The sequence below is a fragment of the Thunnus thynnus genome, chromosome 15, assembly GCF_963924715.1.
Source record: "Thunnus thynnus chromosome 15, fThuThy2.1, whole genome shotgun sequence".
NCBI classification, from domain to species: domain Eukaryota; kingdom Metazoa; phylum Chordata; class Actinopteri; order Scombriformes; family Scombridae; genus Thunnus; species Thunnus thynnus.
Genome location: NC_089531.1, coordinates 18,020,249 through 18,048,248, shown reverse-complemented (window position 1 = coordinate 18,048,248; position 28,000 = coordinate 18,020,249). Strand labels below are relative to the sequence as shown.

At 45.6% G+C, this 28,000-nt stretch overlaps 2 protein-coding genes across 7 annotated transcripts; both read right to left on the bottom strand.

The window, feature by feature from the left end:
* Positions 1–745: 745 nt before the first annotated feature.
* LOC137199072 (probable methyltransferase-like protein 24) lies at positions 746–6,299 on the bottom strand. Its single transcript, XM_067613203.1, has 5 exons — positions 5,527–6,299; positions 4,396–4,494; positions 2,942–3,078; positions 2,499–2,766; positions 746–1,792 (listed from the first exon to the last, which is right to left on the bottom strand). Exons 1-5 carry the CDS (start codon positions 5,875–5,877, stop codon positions 1,487–1,489), a joined length of 1,161 nt encoding a protein of 386 aa, XP_067469304.1. The 5' UTR covers positions 5,878–6,299; the 3' UTR covers positions 746–1,486.
* Positions 6,300–7,622: 1,323 nt separating this feature from the next.
* On the bottom strand, positions 7,623–27,595 carry ahdc1 (AT hook, DNA binding motif, containing 1). Of its 6 annotated transcripts, none has more exons than XM_067613194.1 (6): positions 27,043–27,595; positions 16,215–16,466; positions 14,599–15,913; positions 12,719–14,463; positions 10,511–12,269; positions 7,623–9,095 (listed from the first exon to the last, which is right to left on the bottom strand). In XM_067613194.1, exons 3-5 carry the CDS (start codon positions 15,790–15,792, stop codon positions 10,517–10,519), a joined length of 4,692 nt encoding a protein of 1,563 aa, XP_067469295.1. In that variant the 5' UTR covers positions 15,793–15,913; positions 16,215–16,466; positions 27,043–27,595; the 3' UTR covers positions 7,623–9,095; positions 10,511–10,516. The 6 variants fall into 6 exon arrangements, with proteins under 6 accessions (XP_067469295.1, XP_067469297.1, XP_067469294.1 ...); XM_067613196.1 differs by having other exon boundaries at positions 16,367–16,466; XM_067613193.1 differs by having other exon boundaries at positions 16,215–16,407.
* Positions 27,596–28,000: the final 405 nt, after the last annotated feature.

Below are 28,000 nucleotides of genomic sequence, written 5' to 3'. Positions count from 1 at the left end.
TAACTGTATGGGCCGAGTGTTAAGTGCACCCTTCACCTTAGCTTAGCCCGTGCAAACTGGAAGTACACAAGGTTTATGGGAGGAGAATCAAGACTTTATCCAGTAAAGATCAAATATTTTATCTAAGTGGCTTAAAACTTATATGATCATGTGGCAAATAATAGTACTGGGATAATGTTTTTGTTTGGCTGTTGCAATGTGATGGCAATTAAAGCGATTATAGCCTTGTCTTGCGGCACAGTGCCTGTTGTAGGTCTTAAACTTTATTTGTGTTGGAATTAAGTCACTGTTGCAGCCACTTCTTTAATTTTGCTTATTGAATCAAATAAATGCAAATATGTTTTGACAAACAACGCAAACACAGTCATTGAATGACACTTATAATTTATTGGAAACACACTTATACAGTTAGTAATATATATATATATATCAAGTTTAAGATGTATAAATATGTTTGCATTTATTACACCCCTTCCATGTGTTTAAAGAGGCCTGTAATACAGAACACACTTGTATATGAAGACATGAATTATAACTGTGCTTCCATATATATCCAAAGATGATTTGGTATGGTTTGCATGTGGTTGCAATGTATATCTGTAGGAAAAGCAACAAAAAATCACCTTATTTCCATGAAAACATTCAGCTTTCATCTTTTCTAACCTATCTTCTAAGGACATTAAAACCTCTTGTTACCAGGGATGATCAGGGTGTTAAAAGATAAATAAAATAAAACTATGGGCTCTTTGGATTCATTTTGAGTTTATTGTGATATTAATGCACATATATAATATGGTGTCATTGTTTTTCTTATTATTATACAGTGCATTGTAGAGTGCAAAAAATGCATCAGTATAATGGCAAAGAATCTAGAAATTTTACAGTAAACACTATATTTTTTCATTATCATTTAAGCATTTTCTTGTCTTCTGTGTAAACAGTTTTTATTGCACAAAAAAGCATTTTAAGGCCTACAGAGACGTTCTTATATACAGTAAATCATCAATTCAAAGACTACATTCAAGCATCTGGATCTTAGCTGTATCAATCAAATAAATGCAAAATAGGATGTACCTTTATGATATAATGATGATGATATATTGATATATTATGATAAACTGTGTTTTTTATGTTGATCTTATATTGCCAGTGAGAAAACTACATTCTTTATATGTTAAACATTCTTTCATTGTGCCAAGAGAAATCCATCCTTCAGCTCCACATTTTGCCAAATCAACCAGTATTCTGTTCAAGCACTACAGTATTTCCCTCTGAGGGTGGAGACACATAAAATGGCAAATCCTTTCATCTCCACTAGATGGAGATGTCATATTAAGGACCTGAGTGCCTGATTCACAGGAAAACAGGAAACAAACCTGAAGTCTAACTCCACAAACTATTTTAAGTTTGACCCTCTCCTTTTTGCTTCAGGCCATCCACAATGTCTGGTCATGTGTGTACACCATTGTCCATTCATGTGTGAGTATCAGTGTCTCATGTTGGCCCAGCTGAGTGTGTAGGAGCTGTGAGCGTTTGCTACTGTCTGTTTTAAGACACTGTGTCCCTCTCCTGCAGAGCTGTGGACCAGCTTGAGTCCGGAGGCTTGGAGACCCTGCAGGACACTGAACCAATAGCGGAGCACTTCCTCCTTGGTTCCGCCCACCTCAAACCCTGCCCATTGCAGGTGCACCGTGGCAACCAGATGATGGACACTCTGCAAAGTTCCCGACTCAATCCAGCTCTGGAAAACTCGCCACTCAGCACTGAGCAGATCAACATACAGGAAGTGAACCTAAAAGACAAAGAAAAACAGAGATTCATATAACAATAAATGGACAATAATAATAATAAATACCATAAATATCCAATACTCATCAAAGTTACATAATGAATTTATCAGTTACTTTTCAAATTAGCAAATCACAAAAAGCAGCAGCCCTTTTTACTTTCAAATTGAAAGATAATTAAGATCTTTTTCCTAAAAAATATATATTTGTTGGAACTGATAAAAAACAGAAAACAGTGAAAAAGCTCTGTACATTTTCTATACAAGTCAGTGACGCAGACTTATGTACATTTGCATGTTATTTCTCTCAATTATCATGTTGCCTCACTGTTTTCCTTTGTAAACATAGACCTAATCAGTATATGTAAATATTTGAAAATCAAAGGAAAATGAATTCTGAATATTTATAAATGTCTTAGAGCATTCCTTATTGTGTCAGCTAACATACAGCATATTCAAACTGTAGGTATGCAGTTCCCTCTTGTGGCTGCAGGATGTAACTGAGCCAGTGTGTGATTCACTCACTTAAATTGTTGCCATGGCAGCCAGGGATGGCGCAGAGCCCTGTTGCTATGGGAACATACAAGTAAGAGAGCTTTCTGGGTATGTTGGGGTGAAAAGACTCTGAGGTATGTTTGTTTGGCACGGTTTCTCTAAATGTCTGTGTATGTATGTGCATGCATGCGCGCGCGCGTGTGTGTGTGTGTCTTACTGTGTGATGTCCCAGAGCTGCCATGATATCTGCCAGTGTTTGAGAAACACTACCCAGGTTGCCTCTTGTCTTGTGCTTGCGCTTCCTTGGAGCCCGCCACTCCAGCCACATCTTGTGCTGGCTCGCCACACCTCCATTACCATGGTTACTAGCCAAACTGTTGCCAAGGTGACCACCAGATGCATTGGAGTTACTGGGATCAAAAGTGTGGACTTCACATTCCATCCCTGAAACAGTCTTTAGAAAGTCTGCATCTCCCCCATCCATACTAGAGAGACAAACACAGAAAGATAGACAGAGAGGCAGGGGAGCACAGAGGCGGTTTGAAGATTATTGCGTGCATGATTAAATATGCATTGCATTGTTTATTCCAACACTGCCAGCGATGTGAATGCGTAAGCATCGCCGGCGCATGCACATACTGTACAGACACATGGGCGCACCTGAAGGAGTATGCAACACATGGTGTATCTGCAGCTGGAAGGAGCCACTCCTCAGCGCACAGCAACCAGACGGGTGAAGCTGCAGGCGGCTGTGATGCCTGAGCCAGACCTGGAGATAAAACCCTGGAGCAGTTCAGCTAGGGATGGACAGGAAAAGAGAGCTCACATGAGAAGGATTGAACAGAAGTCTGCGGTACGGCTTACACGAAATTAGCATACAAATAAGAAGAGAGGAAGTTTAAGGAGTAGTTGTATAAATGTGCGAGAACATTTCAGTACCTTTAAGTAAAGCAAATTATTTTCTGGTTAAAAAAAAAAAAGACTCTTAAATGTGCGGTTCAGTAGATGATAATTATTTAACAAAAGTGTCATCTTAATTTATGGCAAGTACCAAGTAATTAATGAACAAAATCACCACAACATACTCTGTTAAATTGGTGAATATATTATTCTGCTTGCCAGTTTCCCAAAACTTGGTGTTACATAAGTCTTAACTTTTGAACGGGATTTTCCAGTCTGGAACTGAAAGTCCTTTCTGGCACCAGATTTGGCAGAAATCTGCTGCCAGGATATTGACAGCGCCTGACTGATCGTATTACTGCTATGTTAACCCCCACAAGTCTGCAGTCGTAGAAGCGAAGAAGAAGTAGTTGAGAAAGAGAAGTTTTTATTGATTACTCTTAACGCTTGGCAAGCTCTAACTCCTGGCTGCAGTATCTGTAGGTCCCTTATGAGTTTGGAGTAAGACCTTCAGGGAGGGCCCTACATATTAGACCAGTGGTTCCCAACTTGAGGCTCACGACCCTCAACCCCCCACAGGGTCACAAGATAAAGTGAAGGGGTCACAAGATGATTATCAAGACAGAAAAGAAGGAGGAAAACATTTCTGCAACACAACTCTCTCTGACTTTTACAATGTTAAATATTTTCTCATGTAACATTAGATAGTTTTATCATTTCAGGCCCGTATTCAACCTCTGATTAGAGATGTTAAACAAGCATTACTTTGTTTTAAAGGGTCACAAGCCAAAAAGTCTGGGAATCTTTGTATTAGACTATGCATGTGTACCTAATTCCTTTATAAGTAACTTTATATTTGATTTCATCTAAGAGTTTGTAATTGTTTATCCTGTCATTCTTTAGTGCTTAACTGTCTTATTGTTTTGCAGTCTGTAAAATATATTTAAAAAAATGTAAAAATGTATGAAAACATAAAAGTTTCAAGCAGTTAAATGTACAATATACAGTAAATAAATATTAGTTTTGTTCGAATTCTGTCAGGAAACAATGATATTAAGGTGCATTAAGACATTTCACACATTGACACTTTTTCACACACTGAGATTTGATGAGTAAATTTTCTTAATTTGTTGTTTTCAGTTTAGTAAATGACTCTGGATGTGTTTTCATTTGACAGCAGTACTGTGTTTTATGTGATGTTCTGTGTAGCCTACCTGTGGCCTTGTGAGATATGTGATGATACGATCGAGTTCTGCTGAGAAGGATGGCTCGTCTGCAGCCCACTGCTGCAACTCCAAAGGTCTCGGCCCGACCTAGGAACACACACATCAATATATCGATACAACAAGTACAAGGAATACCAACAGATTCACGGGAATTTGGAAGTGGGCTGAATAATGCATAGGAATGACAGTAATGTGTGTGTCTGCTGCACCCCCTGCCCTAGGTATGAGTGCTGAGGAGGCAGGTCACAGACTCTGACCTCAGTCCTACGGGTAACATATTTGCCTGAGGCACTGTAATACATAAACACACACACACACACACACACACACTCACACACAGCCCCCCACCCAACCCAGACTGATCCCTGTGGTCACCATGGCAACCTCGATGGGGATGGGTGTGGGGGGAGGAGGGGGGTGATGATTCACTAGAATGAGTCAGAGAGTTTAGCCTCGGGCAGAAAAGGAGACAGTGAGAGAAAAAGAGAATGAAAGAGAGAGAGAGAGAGAGAGAGAGAGAGAGAGAGAGAGAGAGAGAGAGAGAGAGAGAGAGAGAGAGAGAGAGAGTGGTGAGGAGCGAGGGGAAGGAGTTTGAAGCAGAGAGGACAGATGCACCCACACACACACACACACAAACACGAGATGAAGGTTGAAGCTCTCGGTAACCTGAAGGGCAAAGAGCGAAAGAGAGAACAGCTGTCACCTCTCTCTGATCTAGGGTCAGTGCTGTGCTCAACTCCTCTCCTGCCCTCACCTGTTCCATCATGTCTGTAATAATTCAAGGAGCTCAACAGACACAACATAATGAATATACTGGATGAAGCCAGCACACATTTTTAGTCCTAATCTTAACATATATAGGCCATTTTATCTGTCCTCTGCTATACTCACTTTAAAATCGGTAAATGATGCTGGATTGTGCATGTAAGGTAAATTAATTGTGGTATGACTACATTGTTTTTTCATCTATTGTAGTCTATATACCGTTGGTAAAAATGAAAATTGATTGTCACTTTCCCCAAAAAAGTCGCCAAGTTTGATGTAATTCAATAAATATCAGTTTTTTGGCAGCAAACATTCAGAAACATTTCAATAAACTTATTGTCTCGCGCTACTTACCTGGCGCAAGTGCATCTCGTTCTCGTCCTCATATGCTCGTGCCCCCTCCATCCTTTTCCCATCTTCCACCACCACCTCCTCCTCCTCCTCCTCCTGTTCCCCCTCCTCCGCCGGATCCGGTCGCCGGGACAGAGCTCCCCTTTGGCGTGAGCTCCTCTCCGGTTCGATGCTGATAACGGAAAACGCAACCTCGCCCTCCCGCTCCTCCACCCCCACCCCCGCGGCTCGAGGTAACCGCGGCCCGACGACGAGGAGCTGGAGCGCGAGGAGAAACGGAGGGATTAAAAGGAGCAGTGCTGCCGAGCGGAGGGGGAGACCACCACGGCCGCACCAAAGCATACAGGTCCGCATACCTCCTCCGTGACGGCACCGGGGAACATCTCCGGCGCGGTGCCCTGTGATTCAACTTTTTTTCTGGAGGGCAGAGAGGAAAGTCCCAGCTGAGAACTCCCCTCCTCCTCTTTCCTCCCCGGCCTCCTTCTTACCCCCAGGGGAAGGTTTTGATGACGAAGCGCATTCCTCGGTCAGCAGTGGCCTTATTGACACAGACTGACGTTTTATTTCACGCTAGCCCATTAATAACTAACTCATGAACCGAAGTGTTGACATTCCTGTTTAAAACGTCCCACTGCCCCCCTTTTCCTCACCATCACATATTGAGTTTATAGGCCAAAAACTTTTAACTACCATGATAATATTAAAAAACAAGACAGTTAAGCTAATGATTTTAAAGTTGCTAACTCACTAACGGTTGCTTAAGCTGTTGCTAAGCGACGCACAAGCAGCTCATCCGCATGAACAGTGACTGTTGAATTAGTGATAAATGTAATGCAGTGACTTTATTTATAAAGCAAAAATTTAGTTCAGTCACTGCTTGTGGCCTATAATTAGCTACTTGTGCTCACTCACTGTACTTTATGTACAAGTTGAGATATGCTACTTGAATGCTTACAGACATATTTTATGCTACACTTCTACCCCTACAACTTTTTAGAGGGAAATTTACTCCACTGCATTTATTTAACAGCTACTAGTTAGGGGATTAAAATTATACATACAAAACCTATAAAATATGATGCATGGTTATAAACAATACTGTGCAGCAATAGTAAATAAAGTTAGTTTTGAAATGTCTCTCTCTAGCCTTGAAATGCTGTTTACATGTAAATGGGTCAATAAAATCAAGCACTATAATATATGTAACACTGACAGGGGTCATTCTGGATAGGGAATACTTTTAGATTTACATTTTGCTAATAGCACTTGTGTACTTTTAAGTAAAAAATGTGAATGCAAGAATTTTACTTGTAATAGGTTATTTTTACATTGTAGTATTTCTATTTCTGCATAAGTGAAAGATCTGAATACTTTTTTTTTACCAGCAATTGTTGAATAATAATGTTAAGATAACAACACACTTAATGTATAAGTGTTGTTAAACATGCTGAGACTGTGGGTTTCAGTTGGCTATACTTTTACATAGAAAGTAATAAGTTGAGAGCAGTTATTTTTAAAAAAAATAGTACAAAAGAGAAGTCTTAAAGAGAGCTCTTGCTGTGTACCCCCTCCTCTCTATCTTGTCATGTAGTGTTGTTGACAGTGCATGTCCCTTTCCACCATACAGTGGAATGTCACAGCAAACACATTTCCTCCGGCCATGTCTAAGTCTATTTAGTCAGCCTGTTGACAAACTGTACACAATATGCAGCCAGTAAACTCCCCCCATCTGCTTTCTTTCTCTCTCTCTCACTCTCGCTTTCTGTCTGGCTCGCACTCATATACACATGAGCTGCAGATGTACAATATTTGCTGTATTATATCAAGTTTCCCTGTGAGGACAAGAAATGAGCATGGGTCCCTTTCTGTCAGCTCCTTGGTACCGCCAGCCTTTACGCTCTGCTTTAATACATTTCCTTATTTGGAAGAAGAATTTTGAAACAGTACATTTTTGTACATTTTGTTTCAGTGGCTTTAATACCTCGCTGACACTCTTTTCTGATTTCCCCAGTCTGGTTTCTCTCTTTCCTTTCCAACACATCCTCCCCTGCTCTCCCAACCATCCATTCCCCTCTCCTCCCTCCCTTTCACTCCCTGTCGAATTGTGTCCTTGACTGAACTCGTTCTCGCTCACAGTCCCAGACAGCCTGGGCAAAGCCCAATACTTAGTGTGTGTGTGTCATACTCACACACACATGCTCACACATGCTCACACCTCCCATAATCCCTTAAAGAAGCATTATACTATAGACAAGATTACCAATGGCAAGAACAGAATGTGTATTTAAATATTTTGCACCTCAGATACATACATGATATGTAACGGACAGATATACAATTTTTTTCATCACAAAAACCACCAAACAACACAAGACCACAGAAAAAAGAAGGGAGAGAGTGAAAGAGAGAATGAAGCCCCGCCAAGACTTTGGTGTCTGGGGAGCCCCACTCCTTTTGACCCCACAGGCATACACACACACATCCACACACACATACACACACACACTCACACACACATATATGCACACATACACACAAATACATGCATTACTGCACTCACGCAATCACATCCTCATCTTTCTCACATTTGCCGACAGAAAACAAGAGTCTCTTTGGGGCCATTGTGTGATTTCAATGTCTCTTTCCCTTGTAGTTAAAACAGCAAAACACAGGATGTAGAGTCTCCATGCTGCAGTTCTCTCTCCCCCCCCCCCGAGCAGAGAAACTATGGCAGAACGCTGAGGAGGTTGATGACGGACCTTCAGAGTGAAGAGGCGGCCCCTGGTTCAGAGCTGGAGTTGTATGTACAGATGCTGGTATTTCAAGAGCAGAAACTGGTTTAGTCCACTTTTCTCTCATGGGACACAACACAGGGAGCGCACAGAGTAGGACAGTTGCTGGGCTCATGGTATTTAAAAGGATGATTTGGGCTCAGATGCGGTTCAGGTTAGGGCATACGACAGAAATGCTGAGTTAGTGAGTCGAGTGCAGAACACGGTTGCTGGTTTAGCAGAGGAGGGGAAGTTGAGAGCAGACAGAGGAAAGAAAGAGAGAAAAAGAGCAGTGTGATCCTGTTTTGTCCATACTGCAGATGTACAGCACAGGACCAGTAAGATTTGGTGAGATACAGACAGAGATTTTGATGAGATTCTTGGAAACTGAGTCCTTGATGTATCACAGCAGGAAAGAAAAGGGGTGAGGCAATAGGTTTGTCTCTGTCCATCAGCGTCTGGGATTCATCCGTCAGCTCCTCTTGGCCATTCCCTCCTTCCAGCATACATATGTATGATATTATGTGTTCAGGTAGTCAATGATTCTGCACATGCGTGTGTATGTGTGTGTGCGTGTGTGTGTATGTGTGTGTGTTTTGGTGTGCATTTACGTGTGTGCGCATGCTTGGGTGTTTTAAGTTGCGGTTGATCTTGATTGTCAATGCTGGAGAATTAAAGCTTTACTGTCCAAAGCTGGCAGCAAAATTCTCACCCTTCATTTCACAGTCTCACAAAGAAGTTTCCATAACAAAAAAGAAAAAAAAATGTTTGCAAATCTGTAAAAGCTTGGTTTGAATGCACCTGAAAGAAAAAAAGAGGGAGAGAGAAAGAGATGAAGAGAGATAGAGTAAAATGAGAATATTACATTTTTAACTGTGGTAAAATGAAAAGTAAACCTTTGCATTGCAGAGGGTCACTGTTGAAAGTGTCCATTTTTTAATTCACCTATTTGCACTTAAACTCCGAGTATACATGGACTTTTACAGCTTTAACATGTTTTGAGACACAACCTACCATAAAACCCATTGAAATCTACCTATTACTTCCATTGAGTATCTGCAAACACAAACCTAGGGAATCTAGCAAAAGCAATTAATGAATTGTCATTTAAGTGGACGTTTCAATATACCAATCAGATAAGCCTTTATAATTATATAGCAATTTAGGCTATAAATCCCTTTTTGTTACTAATACTGCTTTATTATCCAATTCAATATCAAATAATGAACAGCTTTACAATTTCATGTGTTTATTGATGGAATAGTTTACTAGTTTGTTAAAGCTTGGGTAGGCAATTTATTTTAGAAGTATTTTTTGTTATATTTGTTGAAATTCTCTTTACGTCCCGACAGCAATCAAATAAATCTGTTATCTGTGGCTGTCACAGGCCTGTAATAAGTTTGTCCAGTCATTTCATTCAGCCCACATGAAACGCGCACTCTGCCCGTGTGCTCATTTCGCATGGTCAGAGTCTTCAAAACAGAAAGTTTGGAGGCCAGGCGAGCAGTGAGATACAGACGGATACGAAGTGACAGGACTGCATGAATTGCAGAAGGAGAGAAAAAAAAAAAAGAGATGGGAATATCAACAGAAAGCAGAATGAAAAGCAATGTGCAATCATCGGACTATTGCCTGTAGTTCAGGAGAAACTGAACAGTGCATAATCTTATCAACAACGCTGGAGCGAGAGACTTTCAGTAGGAGTGAACTCGGCTCCCAGAAGTGAAACGTGATATCACTCGAATTCAAGAAGGGAGATGGGACACTCATTACTTTTGTGGCGGACTTCAAACAGGTGGGAGGCGGTCCTGTTTACCGTTTACTGTTTACTAAAGGTTGTTGTGCCTTGAGAGGAAGTTGTGTGTGTGAGTGAGTGCAGTAACTGTTGTGTTGCGTGCATGTAGTGTACAAAGCGTGTGCATATGCCTGTGCTCATCTGGTGGGAAGGGGTTTAGGAGCGGTGGAGGGGGGAGCTGCATGAGAAGGGCTGTATATTTAAATTCTGGCTTTTTTCTATTTTGTTTTTGTCTTTTCCAGAAAACTGCCTACCCCCAGCTTTAAGTCTTTTTGTCCTTCTTTTTATTGTCCAATTAAATATCAATGAATGCTTCTTAAGCTAGGTCTTCTAAATCATTATGTATGGTCATCCTCAGCATTTAAACACTGTCACAGGTCTATTGGAGTTGCAGTGGTGGTCCTTGGTTCAATAAACTCACCTGCTGTTACAGGCTGGTGACGCTGAAGCTGTCATCATTGGTCGGGTCCAGGAGCTGGCACAGCACTCCGCTGCCCTGAGCCGCCTGGGAGGGGTAGCGGTGTCCCATGCCTTGGTAGGATTGGTGGGACAGGGAGTAGCTGGTAGTGTCCTCCTGATGGGGCGAAGAGTCAAGGGGAGGTTTGGGGTACGGGGACAGAGGCAAGGGGCCCTGGCGCTGGCCTGTGCTTATGGCGTGGGGAGTCAGATCCCGCTTGTGGGGGGTCATGGTGGAGGGAGGGCTACGCTCCTCATAGAGCAAAGGTGTTGAGTGGGCGTGGAGGCTGGGACTGGGGTTGGAGTGTGTATGGGAGGGGAGGTGAGTGTTGGGGTTTGTGTGTGCATTGTGGTGGGGCTGATTGTTGGTGTGGAGGTTTGAGTGGGAGAGGGGGTTGCTCTGGAGGTGCGAGTTGGGATGGGATTTGGTGTGTGAGCTCAGGTTTGCATGGGGTTGTGTGTTGTGATGGTGTGTGTCATGGGGAGTCGGGTTCATATGTGTGTGTGTGTTTGCATTTGGGCTAACCAGCGGATTTCCATGTGTATTTCCATGAGGACTTGTGTGTGGGTTGCTGTGTGTGTGCACGGCTGTGTTTGAGTGTGTGCTGTGTGAGTGTGGGCTTGGGCTGCCACTGTGGGATGTCTGTCCATACCAGTAGGGGGAACTGCAGTAACTGGGGGAGTCATACTGCGAGAACTGTGATTCTTTTGGAGGGGGGCGATGTGAGGGACTCAGTGCAGTGCCACAGAGGGGTGTTACCCGTGGTGAAGGAGAGCAGGAGGGGGAGAAGGTCCTAGAGGGCACAGGGTGGTAAGACTGGGGTGGAGGAGGGGTGGGCTTAGGAGGGTAAGGAGGAGATGAGACACTGGGTGAGAGTGAAGAGGAGGACTCTCCAGGATATAAGGCTGGATATCGTTCCTCTGAGGAAGGTGTGGAGGGGTGGGCAGAATAAGGGGAGGGATACTCACAGGGGTCCTGGAGGTAGCTGGAAGGTGGTGCAGGATTGGGAGTGGCTAGTGGAGAGAGGCTACTACTGTCTCCGCTGTAATAGTCCAGTCCCTCCTGGAACAGCCCAGACCCCTCTGGACCTCCAGCAGTCCCTGCTGCTCCCACTCCCGATGTAGAGGCAGCCTTGCCCCTGCCTTTGGCCCCTGATGGCCGCTCTCTCTGACATGGAGACAAACCCCCTCTGCCTCCTCTAGACCCTCTGCCTCGTCCTCCAACCCCTCGCTTAGGTCCTGGAGTGGGCGTTGGGGAGGGACTGGATGGGGAATCAGAATGTAAAGCAGAACCCCCTTCTTTTTCTGATTGTGTTTCAGTCCGTTTCCTGCGACCGCGGCCAGGCTTGCTGGTTCCCCCACCCTGGAAGAGGACATTCTGGCTCCAGTTATAGGAGGGCGCTGAAGCACTCTCATGCCAGTCCATCATCAACTTCTCCAGGCTGGATAGACTTGATTGACCTCCCTCTCCACCAACAGAAACAGGCTCATTCTGTTTGTAAATGCCACCTGTGGACGTAGGTCCACAACCAATGGCTGCAGAGCCGAGATGTGAAGAGTCAGAAGAGGATTCTGAAAGACTTTCAGTAAATGGATTCCGCTTGGCCTTCTGGGGGGTGTAGTTTGAGATATCCAAGATGTCTTTAGACTCATTAGAGCCATATTCACTGTAGCCATGATACTGAGGCCCAAAGCCATCTGCTGACCAGCCACCATAGCCTTGTCTGAAAAAAACATAAATATAGCAAAACAAATCATTAAACACACAAACAGCACTTGAGCAATTTCCCTGCACTTGATAAATCTTTCAATTTCCGCTGCTCTTTGTTGCAGTTCCACCAATCAGAAATAAGAATCTCAAGAGAAAACTCTGACAACATAAATAACCACGGTGTACATTTTAGCCCTGAGTTAACTAATGTCAGAACTGAAAATGATGTTCTGGAGTGAGACATTTATTTAAAAAAAATTCACATCTCTTTGATCCTGTCTTCGTCAGACCTTTGTTAGTTTGTCCTTCACTTTTTAGAGAAGCAAAACATTTAATTGCCCATTAATTTAAAATCATTTCATACAAAGTCAGATTTTTGTGTGAAAAGGCCATTGAGAAATCTCTTAAATTCATTGTATTTGTTTTTGAGTATTTTTTTAATTTCTGCCACAAGTGATTTACCTGTAGCTCCACTGATTGCAGTTGAACTGTTTAAAACCTTCTGGGGAAGATGAGGAGCTGAAGGGGCTACCTTTGGCAACAGACATGTACCCTCCTCCTGGTGATGTGGGTCCTGTCGACTCCCCCCGCACCATGGAGGAATGACCTGCTGCAGGATATCCACTATAGCCCCTCTTGGCTGCCTGATAGCTAGAATAACCCATCTGACCAACAGGGGTTACCTTGCCGCTGTTGTGTCCAGCCCCATATGCAAAGCTGCAGTCTGAGGATCTCTGTGGCACTGCACCAACTCCTGCAGGAGAAGAAGAGGAGTAGCCAGAGGAGTAGTGGCCATAAGAGGCGGGATGGGGGGAGCTAGGAGAGTGTGAGAGAGATGGAGGAGTGGATTTGGGATAGGTAGAAGTGGTGGGGGATGTTTGGGCCAGGCTGCCATAGCTGTATGGAGGCCTGGCAGAGGAGCAATGTGTCTGGGTTGAACCCTCCGCCCCAGAACTTGCACTTTTGGTAGCCCACTTAGGGAATGCAGGGGACCAGCTTTGGCCAGTAGCTGGGCTGGATGGCTCATAACCAGGAGTGGATGAAGCTTTGCGGGGGTTTGATTGCGAGGAGGAGATGTCCAACAGGTCTGACGAATCATCTGAGTCAAGCAGTGATCGGAAATATCCAGCAAAAAGGCCTTGTGAGTCCTCCCCAGCTGGCCCACCCCCTCTGCTTCCTCCTGGACTGCTATAGGCACCTCCCCTCCCAATTTCACAGGAGGAAAAGCCCCCCCTTGGGGATCCACAGAGCTGATACCCACCCAAACCTTTCTCCTTGTCCATACCCCCCTCTTCCCCCCAGCCACCTGCCCCATTAGGCCAGTCCTGCCCCATGGAGACCCCCTCCCCTTTAAATGCACCATTTTTTCTCACACGTCTCTTTTTGACTATTTTCTCTCCCCCAGGCTCAGTTCCTACAATACCCCCTCCTCTACCGACCCCACCTCCACCGACACCCTTCCCCCTTTTCCTAGGTAATCCATGCTCAGACATGGGGCTCAGTTTTCGCTTCTTGCCAATGGATTCAAAGAAGTCACTGAAGGTGCTTTTATTGCGCTCACTGCCCCCAATTCCCCCTGCTGCTCCCCCACCTCTTCCAATGCCCCCTCCTCTGCCACCTCGCGGGCGTCTAAACCCAGTGAGTCGGTGCAGCAGGGTGGATATTCCAGGGTTTTCCAAGGGGGTATGAAAGCTCTCTGGCTCACTTGGTGTCCAGCAGCGAGGGGGAGAGCAGCGGCCACTGGCAGGGGGCTGGCGGTTTAAAAAGGCCAGTTTGGACAGAACATCCCCATACTCCATTTTCACATCATTAGTATCATTGACATACGATGGATAGGGGCAAGGGAGCTTAGTCCGACGTCGCCTCCGGGGCTTCTTTGGCTGGTCTCCATTACCACCAGAATTCCCAGCATTCCCAGCATTCGGGGGCTCTCCCGGTATTCCTGGCAGAGCCTGTTTAGGTGGTCGTCCCCGCCTGCGTTTGAGAATAACAGGAAGTTCTCCAGGAGGGAACATCACCATGACACTCTTCCCATTGTTCTTCATGCGAAGAAGTGCAGTCGGCTCTCGAACTGCCTCTCCCTCCAGACTGCCATCATTGCTTTTCTCTGTCCCAGTAACTGTCTCCAAATTGGAAATCTTGTAGCTCTTCTGTCGGCGGCTAAGGCTAACAGGAATGCGAGCCACCTTCACAACAATCTTCCTCACCTGTACAGCAGAGACCAAAATAAAACATGCAATTACAAATTGTCTATCTATTTGATGTATATTGTATGAAATTGTATGTTACATCAGTAACGAGTAGTAGTAAGGACAGTGATATGTAACTATCAATGAACTTACTCCAACAAAACGTCCACGCCTCCGGTTATTGGTCGATACCTCCACCTCTGCAACAGGTTCATCCTTCTGCACAGTTAGCCGAGGTGCAGTGATGGTGGATGTGTTTGTAAATGGGAGATGAGGGGTAGCACGATGAGGGATGGACTGGGCTGCCTGACGTTGTTTCATGACACTTTTAGGACCTGCTTTATGGACCGATTTCGGTGCGGGCCTTGACCTGGACTTAGGTCCAGGTTTATGGCCAAGTCTGGGTCCAGGTTTAGGTATAGCTTTAGGGACCTGTTTGGGTACTGTGAGAGCAAGAGCAATGTCTGTAGGACAGGGAGCAGTAGGGAGAACAGCTTCAACAGACAAATGCTCTTCTTTCTTGACAGCTACCACCTCCTCCTCCTTAACCCTCCAGATCTTTTCCTCTAATGCTTCATCCTCCTCCTCTCCTCCCCTCTCCCTCTCTGCTCTCTTCTCCCCATCCTCTGTGCTTCGGCGGAGGCGGGAGGATTTGCGCAGGTGACAGGGGAAGCGGGGACGTCCAGAGCTGCGGAGTGCATACTTCTTCTCTGCCTCTACAGGAAGAGGAGAAGAGCCTGTGTTTGGGTTCGGACCAATAGGGACTGGACAAAGATTTGAGGGTATGTCTGTTTCTGCAGTGAGGACTGAGGCTGTCAGCTGATTGGTGGATGCAGGATGATTGCCAAGTGCCAAAGACAGGGGTTGAGGTGATGTGTGTATGGCCTCTGGTGAGAGAGTTCTGGAGTGTTCTGGCCCTACAGAAACCGTATGTGCGTTGATATCCATGTTCCCACAATTATCCACATGTGCCTGTTCATGCACATCTGGGTCTATGTGCGTTTGCATGTTTCTGAGTGTCTCTGCAAATAAATGTGTGTCAGCGGTAGTGTGAGTCTCCGTCTGCCTCCGCCGGCAGGGGCCGTGCCCCAGCCTTCTCTGTAGATGAAGGCCGTTGGCCAGAGCGGAGGCAGAGGAGGGGGGAAAATGGTCGGGGGTCACCGGTGCCAGTCCATCATTAGAGGGAGCCTGGGACCCATCCTGGAGCCTGAGCTCCCTGGTCCAGAGCTCAGGCCCATCCAGCCCCTCCAGCCCCCCCACACACCCTTTTTCCTCGGCCTGAGTCCCACCACAGCCCACTGGAGCCCCAGTTTGGCCTGAATGTAGGTGATCTGACAAGCCACTCATTCAGTGGACAGTCTTGTTATTACTGGAGTAGGAAAACAAGGGATGTTTTCTGCTGTATGTAAATTAGTCTTTCGTCTTTGTGGCTGTCTTCCTCTAACAGTTGTCAAGAAGATTCAAGAACCTATGGACAGAAAAAAACAATATCATGAACCAGACAGGAAATCCACAATTAAATTAAAATTTCATTGTTGCATTTAAGACATTTAATCTAAATTCCATGCTGCTAAATATATTGGTCATTGTAAGAAATCAAATATACTGTACATAGGAAAATCGAATATTTACAGCACAGATGGAATTATGATTGTGTGATATGATCGTCACAATTTTTGGCAATGGGCCATAAACCTAATCTGTAATGCACTCTATTGTATTAACTGTGCCACCCACACAGCAGCATTACAACATTAGATTACATTTACCATTCATATCCTGCTCAACTGGTTGCTTTTACCAAATGGTTTGGTCTGATTCTGATTTTGATTCTGAGTTGAGCCTCACTCTGTCTGCCTGACTGGCTCTGTTCTGCAGGGGATCATTGGGTCATCAATACTGCAGTGGAGAGCTCACATACTTCTCTCTCTCCCCTCTGCTCCTGTCTTTTGCCCATGGTTGCTAGAGTGAAAGAAAGAGAGAGACAGAAAGACAGAGACAGACAGAGGAAGGGACAGAGACTTGAAGAAGGTGGGAGGAACGGTGAGGGTGGGGGGAAACAAAAAGAGAATAGGAGATTAGTACACGATGTCACAGCAAGCATCAGACCAGACTAGAATCAGTATTTTGGTGAGGGCTGCACCATCTCACATCAGACGCAATTATTTTGGAAGATGGCTTGCAATATGAATGTTTCTATTCTAATTGTAGTCAGTGTTTCATTTCGATGTGTAACAGCAGATTGTAGGTACACATGTTAGCCAGTGCCACTTTACTCTCTTCTACTGGATATAAAGTGCGCACAATAACACAAACTGATGATCATCAGTATGTAATGACCAGACTCACAGAATAAAGTACTGTATGGGATACAGTGAGCTGTGATCTGTCAGTTTCACAATTTGGGCAAATGAGCATTTTGTAAAATTCAAATAAATATTAAAAAAAGTAACTGTGGTGTAGCGGTGAGACGTACACACACTCATACACACTTATACACACACACTGCATGCCACAATTTGCCAAAACAATTCAAATGCATTACAAAGCACCACACTTTGAGGGTGCATAAGAATGAGAATGTGTGAATAATCGCAGCCACCAGGGGGAAGCAGAGAGGTGATGAATAGAGAGGTGTTAAGAGGATGGAGGGATGAAGGTGACAGAAAGACAGGAACGATGGAAGGATTATAGAAACAGAGCAGAGGAGAAATGGAAGTAAAGACACCAAGAACAGACAGAAGTCTTATGAAATCTGGACCACACGTGCATCAGACTCACACGTGACTGCATGCTTGCACACATTCACACACAAATACAAGCCACACTTGCACGCAGATACGCGCACGGCTGGCTCCAACGCTGTACCACACTCTCCACATACAACACAATCCTGTCCACCGTCAGATCTCTCTGCCTCCCTCTCCAACATATGGCTCTGATTAGGAGGGAGGGAGAAGGAGTGAGAGTTAGAGAGAGAAAGAGGGGGGACAGAAAAGGGAGGGGGTGAAAGACTAGTATGAGTGAGTCAGTGGGTGAGAAACTATGAGAGAGGGCGAGAGACAGAAATACAGGGAGATGAAAGATGTGATTGAGACAGGAAAATGATGGTAAGTGGAGGGATAGACAGAGGCAGACAGATTTAAGACAGGCACATAGAGGGAGAAAAAGTTGAAGGAGGCGAGAGGAGGAAAAGCGAGAGTTTTTCTGTAGCAGAGTTTAGGGCTGCACACATGGAGCAGAACAACCTCAATGTTCTGCTGCTCTGAGGAATGACACAACTGGGACAGACATACATGGAGATGAACACACACACGCACACACACACACTACACATAGTTTCTTTAACTCCCTTACCCACTCCCTCCTATGTCCAGTGCTGTCTCCCACCCTCCCTCTCCTCTCTCTCCCATTCTCATTCGCACTTTCTCTCTCATCTAATTAACAGCATTCATTAATTAAGCCTCCATCTGACCGGTGTGTGAAAGAAGAAGAACACATGCTTTAATTAAACATTGCTGCACATGTGCTTACACATACATGCACACACACACACACACACTGTCGCTCATAGACTCACACAGAGCAACACATACCGACACACAAAGACACATGCAAATATGCCCCCACAGCTACATCCTCCCACACACTCACACATCGATTTGCACATAAAGACATACATATCACACACACACACACACACACACACACACACTCACACGTATAGTCTTGCACAATCACACACAAAACAAAGACACACATGCAAATATCCCTCTACTGTGCTCTGTGGGGGGCATTCTGACAAGGCTTAGATGCCAGCCAATCAAACGCTCCTACTATGATTCATTGTTTAAGCAAACACTCCTGGAATCCATCAGTCACCGTTCCAATATATTCACCGTCATACGTAGCGAATGTGTTTTGGTGCATTTTACTGTGAATGGCTCTGGCGCTTTGGAACACACAGTGGTGTAGTATTGTCTCTGTGAAAACAGCCAATAGTGTGCACTTCTCCCACATGATGATCTGTTGAATCTGTTTCACAAAGAGCAGCTCTCATATGAATGGTGTTGTCTGAAATTTCTGATCTTGCACATAAAAGTTTTCAGTGCTATTGTGTGTTTAGAGGAAAGGCAACAACAACACAACATGCCACAGAGTGTATGTGTGCACATGCCAGTGTGAAAGCAGAGACAAGAACCTGTCATTTTCCAGTTTAGGCAGTTGCCCTGTTGTGCATAGTCTGAGAGGAACAATCATTCTGTACATGGTAGCTGTACAGCATATCTGCTCTCTTCTCATCTATCTCACTGCCACAAAGGCTTGCAGACTCACTTGGCCTGCCAGCAGCAACCCTCAATGAGGAGCTAGACCCTATGTGTGTGTGTGAGTGTGGATGCGTTTGTGCACGCACACGTGTGTGTGTGTGTGTGTGTCTGCGAGTGTGCGCGTGTAGGAGTGTGTTTTCCTGGGTGTGTTTGTAAAAGCACTCACTGAGCTCTAACGGGTGTGCAGTTGTTGCTAAGAGACAGGCAGCAGCACCGAAACAGCATGGGGGGGTGGGTGGGGGTGTGTGGGGGGGTTGTAAGGGAGGGGGACATGGAGGGGAGAGGGAGAGAGAGAAAGAGAGAGAGAGAGAGAGAGAGAGAGGTAGTGAGAGAGAGGTGGTGAGGGGAGGAGGGGGGAGCTCCACAGAGAGGTTTAGACAGATAAGAAGAAAGGGGGGATAAAACAGAGAGAGGGTGAGAGAGAGAAAGTGTATGTGAGGCCAGGAGAGAAAGAGAGGTGGGGAGGGGGAAGTGGGTCAGGGGGTCCACAGAGACTGAGTGACACCGTGCAGAAACTCAGCTACCATCAGCCTCTCGTTCCTCCACACCACCTCAACCCTGGTGCAACCTTAACCTCAAACCTCCAGACGACATTGCACAACTTCTTCTACAAAAAAAAAAAAAATCCTGTGCCAAAAGAAATATGATAAAAAATAAATCAAAAGACTGTGAAGAAAAGTGTTCGACAACTTGATGGCTAACTGTTTTCAAGTCATCCATGAGATGTTTTCAGTGGCAAGTGTGTGAACTGTAAACACTGTGTGTAATAAATCAGCCACTTAATTGAATCAAATAACCATGAATTATAGTCATCTGTGTGTGGTGCAATGTAAGTAAAATAACAAGTTGTATAACCTTTAATTTTCTAAAAATTAGTTTTTTTATGTAGTAGAGTATTTTTATGCCTTTATGTGACGGCTGACAGCAGAGACATGACAAGAAACTATGAGAGAAAGAGATGAGTAACGACATGCAACAAAGGTCATGGCCAGATGTGAACCAGAGATGTTGCGGGTCCTGGTTACCTCAACCCCTAAGCCACCAGAGTGCCCTTGTAATCCTTAACTTTAAATGAAAATGTATTGCTGATGCATGTTGATATAATTTCACATCAGCTTGAGGGTAAAAGAAACAAACTGGAACAGCATCGCAGAACATGAGAACAACCTTCATTTCACATGAGCACAACCTAAACAGAACCTAGACATCTTAAAATGATGATGAAATTATCTTAAAATGAGTCTGACATGTTAAATTTATCCTCCTACTGTGGGAAAAAGTTTTCACTATTTACTCAATACTCAGCCAAACGGCAAAGTTTTAATTCAAGTCACTGAAAAAACAAGTTTTAAGGTCCTGCCTTGACCGCAGTGCATTTTAGCCCGACAGGCAGTAACACTGAACAGCTAAAATTCAAGCACATCCAAACCTTCCAATCAACAGGCCTGGGTGGTTTGAGAGCTTGGGGTGTGTGTAAGTGTGCCAAGGGGGCAAGGAGTGTTATACACACATATCACACTACTAGGGCCTATATGCCCTACACAGAAATTACCACCAAAGACCCTTCAGAACAGAGCCAAACTTTGGGCTTTGGTGGGCTGCTGCTTCATGCACACACACGTCAGTCAAACTGAGACAGTCCAACAAACACATCCCACCTCCACCCACACTCTCCTTCAATCTGACCTCTCCTCTCTTTCTCACCCACTCACATCCCACCCATCCTACTGCCAACCCCACCCCCCCCCACCCCCTCCAAAAAAAAAAAAAAACCCCACCACCACCTCCCCAGCTGCAGGAAATTCCTAATGATCCTCATCATCAGTGTGCGCACTGTATCTACTGCCAAGAGCAAGCATGTGCACGCACGCACACAACAAACACGCACACAAAGCATATAAATGAACAGAGACCAACACATAAACCATATGTGCGGACAAACAAAAAGGCAGACAGACGTTCAGACAGAGACAGAAATCTAACGTAAACAGACTTCAAACCAGATACAGTTGCGGCTCAGCCAAGGATGCACACAGGGGACCGGAGAAGTAGCTAGAAACACTAGACAACACAAAACCAGGACCCCCACCCCCCCCCCCCCACCCCCATCTGACTGTCTCACTATCTGACTGTCTCTCTCCTGTTGTTTCTGCAGAAACATACAGCACATGCTATAGTTATTTTAAGACAAGAAGGACTGTATTACCCCTTCCTCTTCCTCCTTTACCCCCCCCCTCCTCACTTCTCTTACTCACTGTTCCCTCTCTCATCTTTCTAGCACCCCCCCCCCCCCCCCCCCCCCCCCCCCCCCAGCCTCCCACCTCCCCTCCTCCCGCTCCCAGTCTCTCTCCCACAACACACGCACCCACTCCCCAACACCCCTCCCTCATCTTCAACTCAGCCCAACACTCTCTCTCTCTCTCTCTCCTGCAGGCAGTTTCATGGCGCTGCTGATGGCCGCCCCTCAGTCAGGTCATGTGACCAACCGCTTGGGAACAGCTAAGAGTGTGCACATGTGCACACACAAAAACACAAACAAGAGCACACAGGGATACGTCTGGAAACACATGCAAATACAGGAATATGAAACCAGCCACTTAGGTGCAAACGCAGAAACGCTCCTACTCACAGTTCATGCAGGTGCACGCACACACTGAGCTGACATGTACACACAAACAGAAGAGAGTGAGAGAAACACACAAGCAGACACACACACGCAGAGACACGCAAATGCGAGCAAAGATGCACGCTCACACTGACACTCCACGTAGTCACTCTGGCGAGAACTCACAGAGACACTTAAAAACCACACATACCAACACACATAAAAACAGTCACACACATCTACCTCACACACAGAGGACACACAAACCAGATGCTTGGACCCTGACACACAGTCAGACCTTGAGGCCAGTGTTTTGGAGAGGGGCCTCTGTGCTGCGGCCCTGACTTCCTGACTCCTCCTCCTCCCTCCATACTCCTGTTCCACAGTTGCTGTGGGAGACGCTGCTGCAGCGCCCGTTGCCAAGGAGAAGGCTGCTGGCTGTTTGAACAACAATGGCCGCCTTGTGAACATTCCAACTGTAGGTACTGACAGCTCATCAGCCACAGCCTCAACATACACACTGCTCAAAAAGCACGCACAGTCACACACATGCTGCTCACACTTGCACACCAACGCTACACCACTGTACCTCTCTGGTTCTTGGCCTCAAGCCTGAGCAAGGTAACACACTCAGACACAAACACAATCAGGCATGCACACACACACATCTGTGCACGCTCTAAGAAATTATGACTTCTGCTGAGAGGATAAGAAGCCCTTCCGTCCCTCTCTGTCTACCTGCATCTCTCCACCATCTCTCTCACTCACACACACACACACACACATACATACACTCAGTGCGCAGTGCATTCATCCATCTTCCCCCTTCTCCCCGACTACTCTCTGTCTTTTTCTCTTATCTCTTTCTCTCTCCTCCCCCTCCACAGCCTCCTGCTTTCACTCTCTCTTCACTCGCTCATCCCTGCCTCTCTCTCCCTCTCTGTCTCAGGAAGTGTGTGTTCTCACTCTCACGCGCACACACACACACACACACGCTCACACACGATCATCCACACATGTGGAGGACACACACACACACACACACAGAGCAAGAGACACACATATGCACACACACAATCTCTTTCTCTCCTGGAAGGTAGCAAATCTTTTCGTCCCTTGGGGGCATACACTTCCTCAGAGAAGGAGGGAAAAGGGAAAGAAGAAAGAGAACTAGAAACAAGGGTGGAACGGGCAAGAGAGGAAGAGGAGGAGGAGGAGGAGGAGGAGGAGAGAAGGAGAGGAAGGGAGGAGAGAGAGAGAGAGAGAAAAAAAGGAAGGGAAGAGGGTGAAAACTATATTCACGACGGGGATTTATAGACAGACCCCTTAGTGCTCTGATTATCTGTTCATATTGATGGGACGACATTGAAGCCACGCTGGTGAAACGTTGAGACGGCGCTGAAGCCAAATTGGGTATTGTTGGAGGGAGGGGGGGTGGGGGGGTTAGGTCGGGGGTGTTGAGGAGAATCACTAACAAGTCTCTGCTTATCCTCTGACTCACTGTTTTTAACACCCATACCCAGACACATGTATACGCACACGCCGCTAAAAACAAAGATAACTAAGTCTCCAACATGCTGACGCACGAGCATGAAGATACATAAAACATCAGACACACTGTGCATGTGTAAGTTGATCACTTATATATATGTTATTTTATTTCATTCATTTATTATTATCTATTTTATTCTATTGACTACATAGCGTTAGTCATATTATTTTTGTAATTGCGCTTTGGCAACACATGTCAAATGTCATGCAATAAAGCCTATTGAAATGTTAGTATGTTGATGTAGATGTGTGTGTGCGTGTGTGTGCGTAAACCTGCTTGTGTGTGTGGGAGACGGCGAGTACGAGTTGTGTGCCAGACACCGAGAGATGCTTTTGTGTGTGTGTGTGTGTGTGTATGTCTGTGTGTCTGCGTGTTTTCCCCATCTCTCGCTCCTCTTTAATAATTGAGCTGATTCTGTCCAGCTTGTTAGGGAGGTACACAAGAGTTTCACACTCTGTCTCTCTCTTTCTCATCCTCTCTATCGCATCCTCCTCATCCTTCCATCTTGCCGCTCTCCCTTCATTTATCACTCGTTTTCCTGACCCCTCCGTCCTCTCTCTCTCTTTCTCTCTCTCTATCTCTCTCTCTCTGTCCCTTCCCCCAGCTCTCCCTCTCCCTCTTTCTTCGCAAATCCCTCCTGTTCTTTGACCTCTCCCTCGCCTCTTGCAGTTTCACCCTCCTCCCCTCCCTTCTCCTCCAACTCGGTGCCCTCCATCATCCCTCTCCTCTTGCCTCCCTCCCTCCATCCTCCGGAGGTGAGAGGTCGAAGCTTCCTCTTCACTGTCAGACTCAAACCGGCTGCAACCAGCCCTGCAGGGGGGAGGGTGTGAGAGAGACGAGGAGAATGAGGAGGTAAGTGAGTAAGGACATGTAGGAAAGGAGGGAGAGAAGGGAACAGGGAGATAAGTGGAAGAAAAAGAAGCAGAGGAAGGGACAAGAGATAAGAAGAGGCAGAGAAACATGAAGGGGGGGGGTTAAAAGAGGGATGGAGGCGAGAAAAAAAGAGAAAAGGAGATGTCTTCTATTGAGTCAGTGCCTTTGGCGTGGAGGAGCCGTTTTATGAATGTATTGTGTGGGAGGTGACAGAATGGAGCATACAAACACTGCTTACACTAATGCTAAATGGTTGCTGTGTGTGTGGGTGCATGTGTGTGTGTGTGTGTGTGTGTGTGTGTGTGTGTGTGTGTGTGTGTGTGTGGGAGCTGAACCATGTTTACCTGCCTGTGGCGAAAGCTATTTCACTTCAGGTGATGATTAGATTAATAGGAGTCGTAAAAGACAGGACCCTTCACTCCAAGGACAAAGTAATGTCTAATTATTCAGTAGCCCGCTGAACAGTGTGAAATATTAAAAGTTGTAAAATATTCCGAAAATGTATTATCACTAAATATTAAAAAATAAGAGGTCTTATAGGATATAAAGTTGTTTTTTTTTAACAGGAGACAGTGGAAAGCATGCAGTATAATATAAGATCTCAGATTTAGAACAAGTATCTTCTGATAACATCAGAAGACAACTTTAAGCTCAATCCATCCAGATTCTGTGAATTGATGTGAATTGTGTATGTGAATCTCTGCCCTAGAATCAATTTCTTGTGTATTTTGGGATGCATTTCAAGTGCTGAGTAATAATGGCCTGACTCATTCACAACGCTGGTGTAAATTCCCTTTTTTTCCTGAATGGCAGTAATATATCTGTTGTGAAGAGTTCAAAGAGGAGTGCCAGAATGATCTTCAGATGACTTTAACAAAACATCTGTACCCAAAACAACAAAAAAAAAACTCTTTGTTGCATTTGACAAATCTTGCACACAGCTAGAATCCAGAATCACGAAATGAGATGCTTTGTAGTTGTAAGAAGAAGCCTGAGATTGTTTTTGGAGAATCAGCATTTGAACAAACTTGATCTCTGGTAGGGTATCGTTTCTGATTACTGGCGGCAATGTTTATGTGTGGTGGTCTGTAACATGATGTAAAAGATTAACGATAAGACCAAAAAGACCACATATAGCTTCTGACTCTGTCTTTCAAGCTAACTTAACGCTCCTCTAAACAAATATTAACCATTCAACAGGTTGCACCATCCTGAACATAACTCAAAACTTCCCAAAACACCAGAAAATCATTAGTAGTCATTAAAGAAATCACACTGCTCAGTGTTTTAGTGTCTATGTGTATTTGTGCATGTGTGTGTAAGCTCAAACATGAATATGTGTGTCCATTCTGTCTTCTCCATCTCCATGACGACCTCCATATCAAGAGGACGTCTGACTACGGCAACCTCACATGCTGATAGGCAGAGAGAGAAAACAGGTGATTGGTTGAGCTGTCGGCTGTCATATCAGCAGGGTATATCTTTGTGACACTGCAACACACACACACACACTCATGCACACACACACACACACACACACACACACACTCTGGCTTGTCTGTGCCATCAACCCACACGCCTACAAACTGCAGCAAGGCGCAAACAAAAGGTACTTCCACAGCACACACACACACACACACACACACACACACACACACACACATATACACACACACAGTTTGAAGTACACATGTGCATACATACACATGTGCGCACACGCACACGCGGAGCTTTGAGGCGAGATGTGGTGTGTTAGGTGCGCTGACCCTGCCAATGAGGACAGGAGGAACACCAACGGAGCTAAAAGGCCGTTGCTATGACAACTAGCCCCGCTCATACAGGTAGGAAGCACAATAGGCCTAAGCTGTTATATGTTCACATTCTCTCTGTTTGTCACACACACACACACACACACACACACACACACACACACACACACACACACATGCACCCACACAAGGCCATGCACTCAAGACAAGTCTGACAGACAGCGGCTGCATGCCAAGGTGAGGCCATTTCCTTTTCATTCCAGCATTCAGAAGGTTGAAATTATTCATTATGTCCAAGAGGACCCACCAATAAGAGAACTCACTCTTCAACCAGCAACTGAGAGAGTGAGAGACTGTGTGAGAGTGAGACAGACAGACAGACAGACAGACAGAGAGACAGACAGGCAGGCAGGCAGAGCATCACTCTGCATACTAACTGCACCTGCACTAGGGCAGCCTGTGCACGTCTCTGAGGGGCCCTTAAATAACGAACTGTCACTGCCCAGACACTGACATTGACTTCTCTCTCCCTCTCATCTTCTCTCCCTCTCCTCTCTTTCAGTTTCTTAGGCATTCTTTCTTCCTTTGTCCCCCCCCACCCCCCACCCTCCCACCCTCCCCTTCCTCCTCCTCCTCCTCCTCCTCCTCCTCACTAAACCACAGACAAGAGCTGATAATCACCACCATGAGCATGGTGCGTCTCTCCAGCTAAGCACATGCACCGGCCCTGTTGCCACTGCAGGATGTGCCGCTGCTGTGTCCTGCCTAAGTGGCCTGACAGCTGCCGGGATGGAAACCCCCGGAGCTGGACGGACGCTCACCAGGACTCTCAGTGTCTGCTGTTAATATGTAAAGCAAACATCTGTCCACATCATCAGACCCCCTGATATGTGCCACTGATATGTGAATTCATTATGAGAAAAGAGCCGTTAAAGTCAACCACAGAGGTACAGACTGTGGAGACAGCAGATAAACAAGATCTGTGTGTGTGTGTGTGTGTGTGTGTATGTGTGTGTGTGTGTGTGTCAGCAGCGTGACAGTACCAGAAGAGGTACTGTATACTGTTGCCCTGCCTACACTGTATGTAGGGGCTCTATACAGTGATAATGAGGTTAATTGATGAGAATATTGTCAATACTCAGAAAAACAGGTGTGGGTACACAGAGTTCATTGCGCACACATTCAATCACATTGCGTGTGTTTGCGTGTGTTTGCGTGTGTGTGTGTGTGTGTGTTTGAACATCATCACTTAAGATCTCACCACACACTGCATGCTCACAGAAAAGCCCTGATGACCCAGCAGCACGAGCAGTACGCATGCAGACCCTCCTCAGTTAACGGCACCGACGAGGTTAACATAAAAAAAAAACTCAAAAAGAAACGTAGCCAGAGGTGCGCAGCACAACTGGCTGAGCGGTCAGTAAGCAATTTTTTGGTGTTGTGTACACAAGACGCTGCACGCGCACTCACCAAGAAAGGGAAAGAGAGTCTGGGGGCTCGCGCTGCTGGAGCTGCTGCGGTGTCAACGCTGGCTGGCGGGGCTGGCGGCTCGCGCGGCTGTCAGCGGCGGTGCTTCGCTCCTCTCTTCGCCCGGGTCACGGAGCAGTTGCCTTGACGGCTTCAGCCGTCAGCGCGCAGCATTTCCCTCTCATCTGGGCTCCCCGAGTCGGAGGGAGATAGTCCTCCCACATTAATGTAAACGTTGTGTCCTCCTGCCGTCGCGCGCCACCGTCTCGTGCGGCCAACGGAAAAAACCGCTCCTCTGGCTCACATCAATATCTGCACCCACAAAGATGGGAAAGCAAAAAAACAAAAGGAGGAGAAATTTAAAAAATAAGGAGCAGAGACGTTTGTTCACAGTCTTCTCCTCAATTAAGGTGCTGACATAACTGCGCTCGAGCGCTGGGCTCTGGTTTTGGTGACAGGCACGGGACTCCCCAGTATGCGGGAGGCGAAAATCGACCGTGCGCCCGTGCGTCTCTGCCTCTGCAATTCCAGCTCTCTGTCTCTCGTGCGCCCCAGTCTCCGCTATGCCTCTCCAACGTGCCTGGTTGTCAAAACCATCCGGGCACCCGTAGCTGGCCTCACTTTACACCTCTGGAACTATGGGAACCGTAGTTTACCGAGGACAGAGAGAGGACCAGTGTGAATGAGGAAGACGGAGATTAGAGCGAGAGACACAGGCAGGGAGGGAGTGGGAGGACAGACAATAGTTGACAGGGATGCCCATTACACTAATAATATGATACGATTTTTTATGTTAAAATCTAAAGCTACAAATTATTAGGTCAAAATTCAGGCCTGTTCTAAGGCAAGTCTTTTCAAAATTTCTATTTAGGTTAATTTAATAAGTCAATATTGCTGGTGAGGGCAAATACTTTATCTACTCATTTTCTTAAGAGTAAATGGAAATGTCAGATGTTACAAT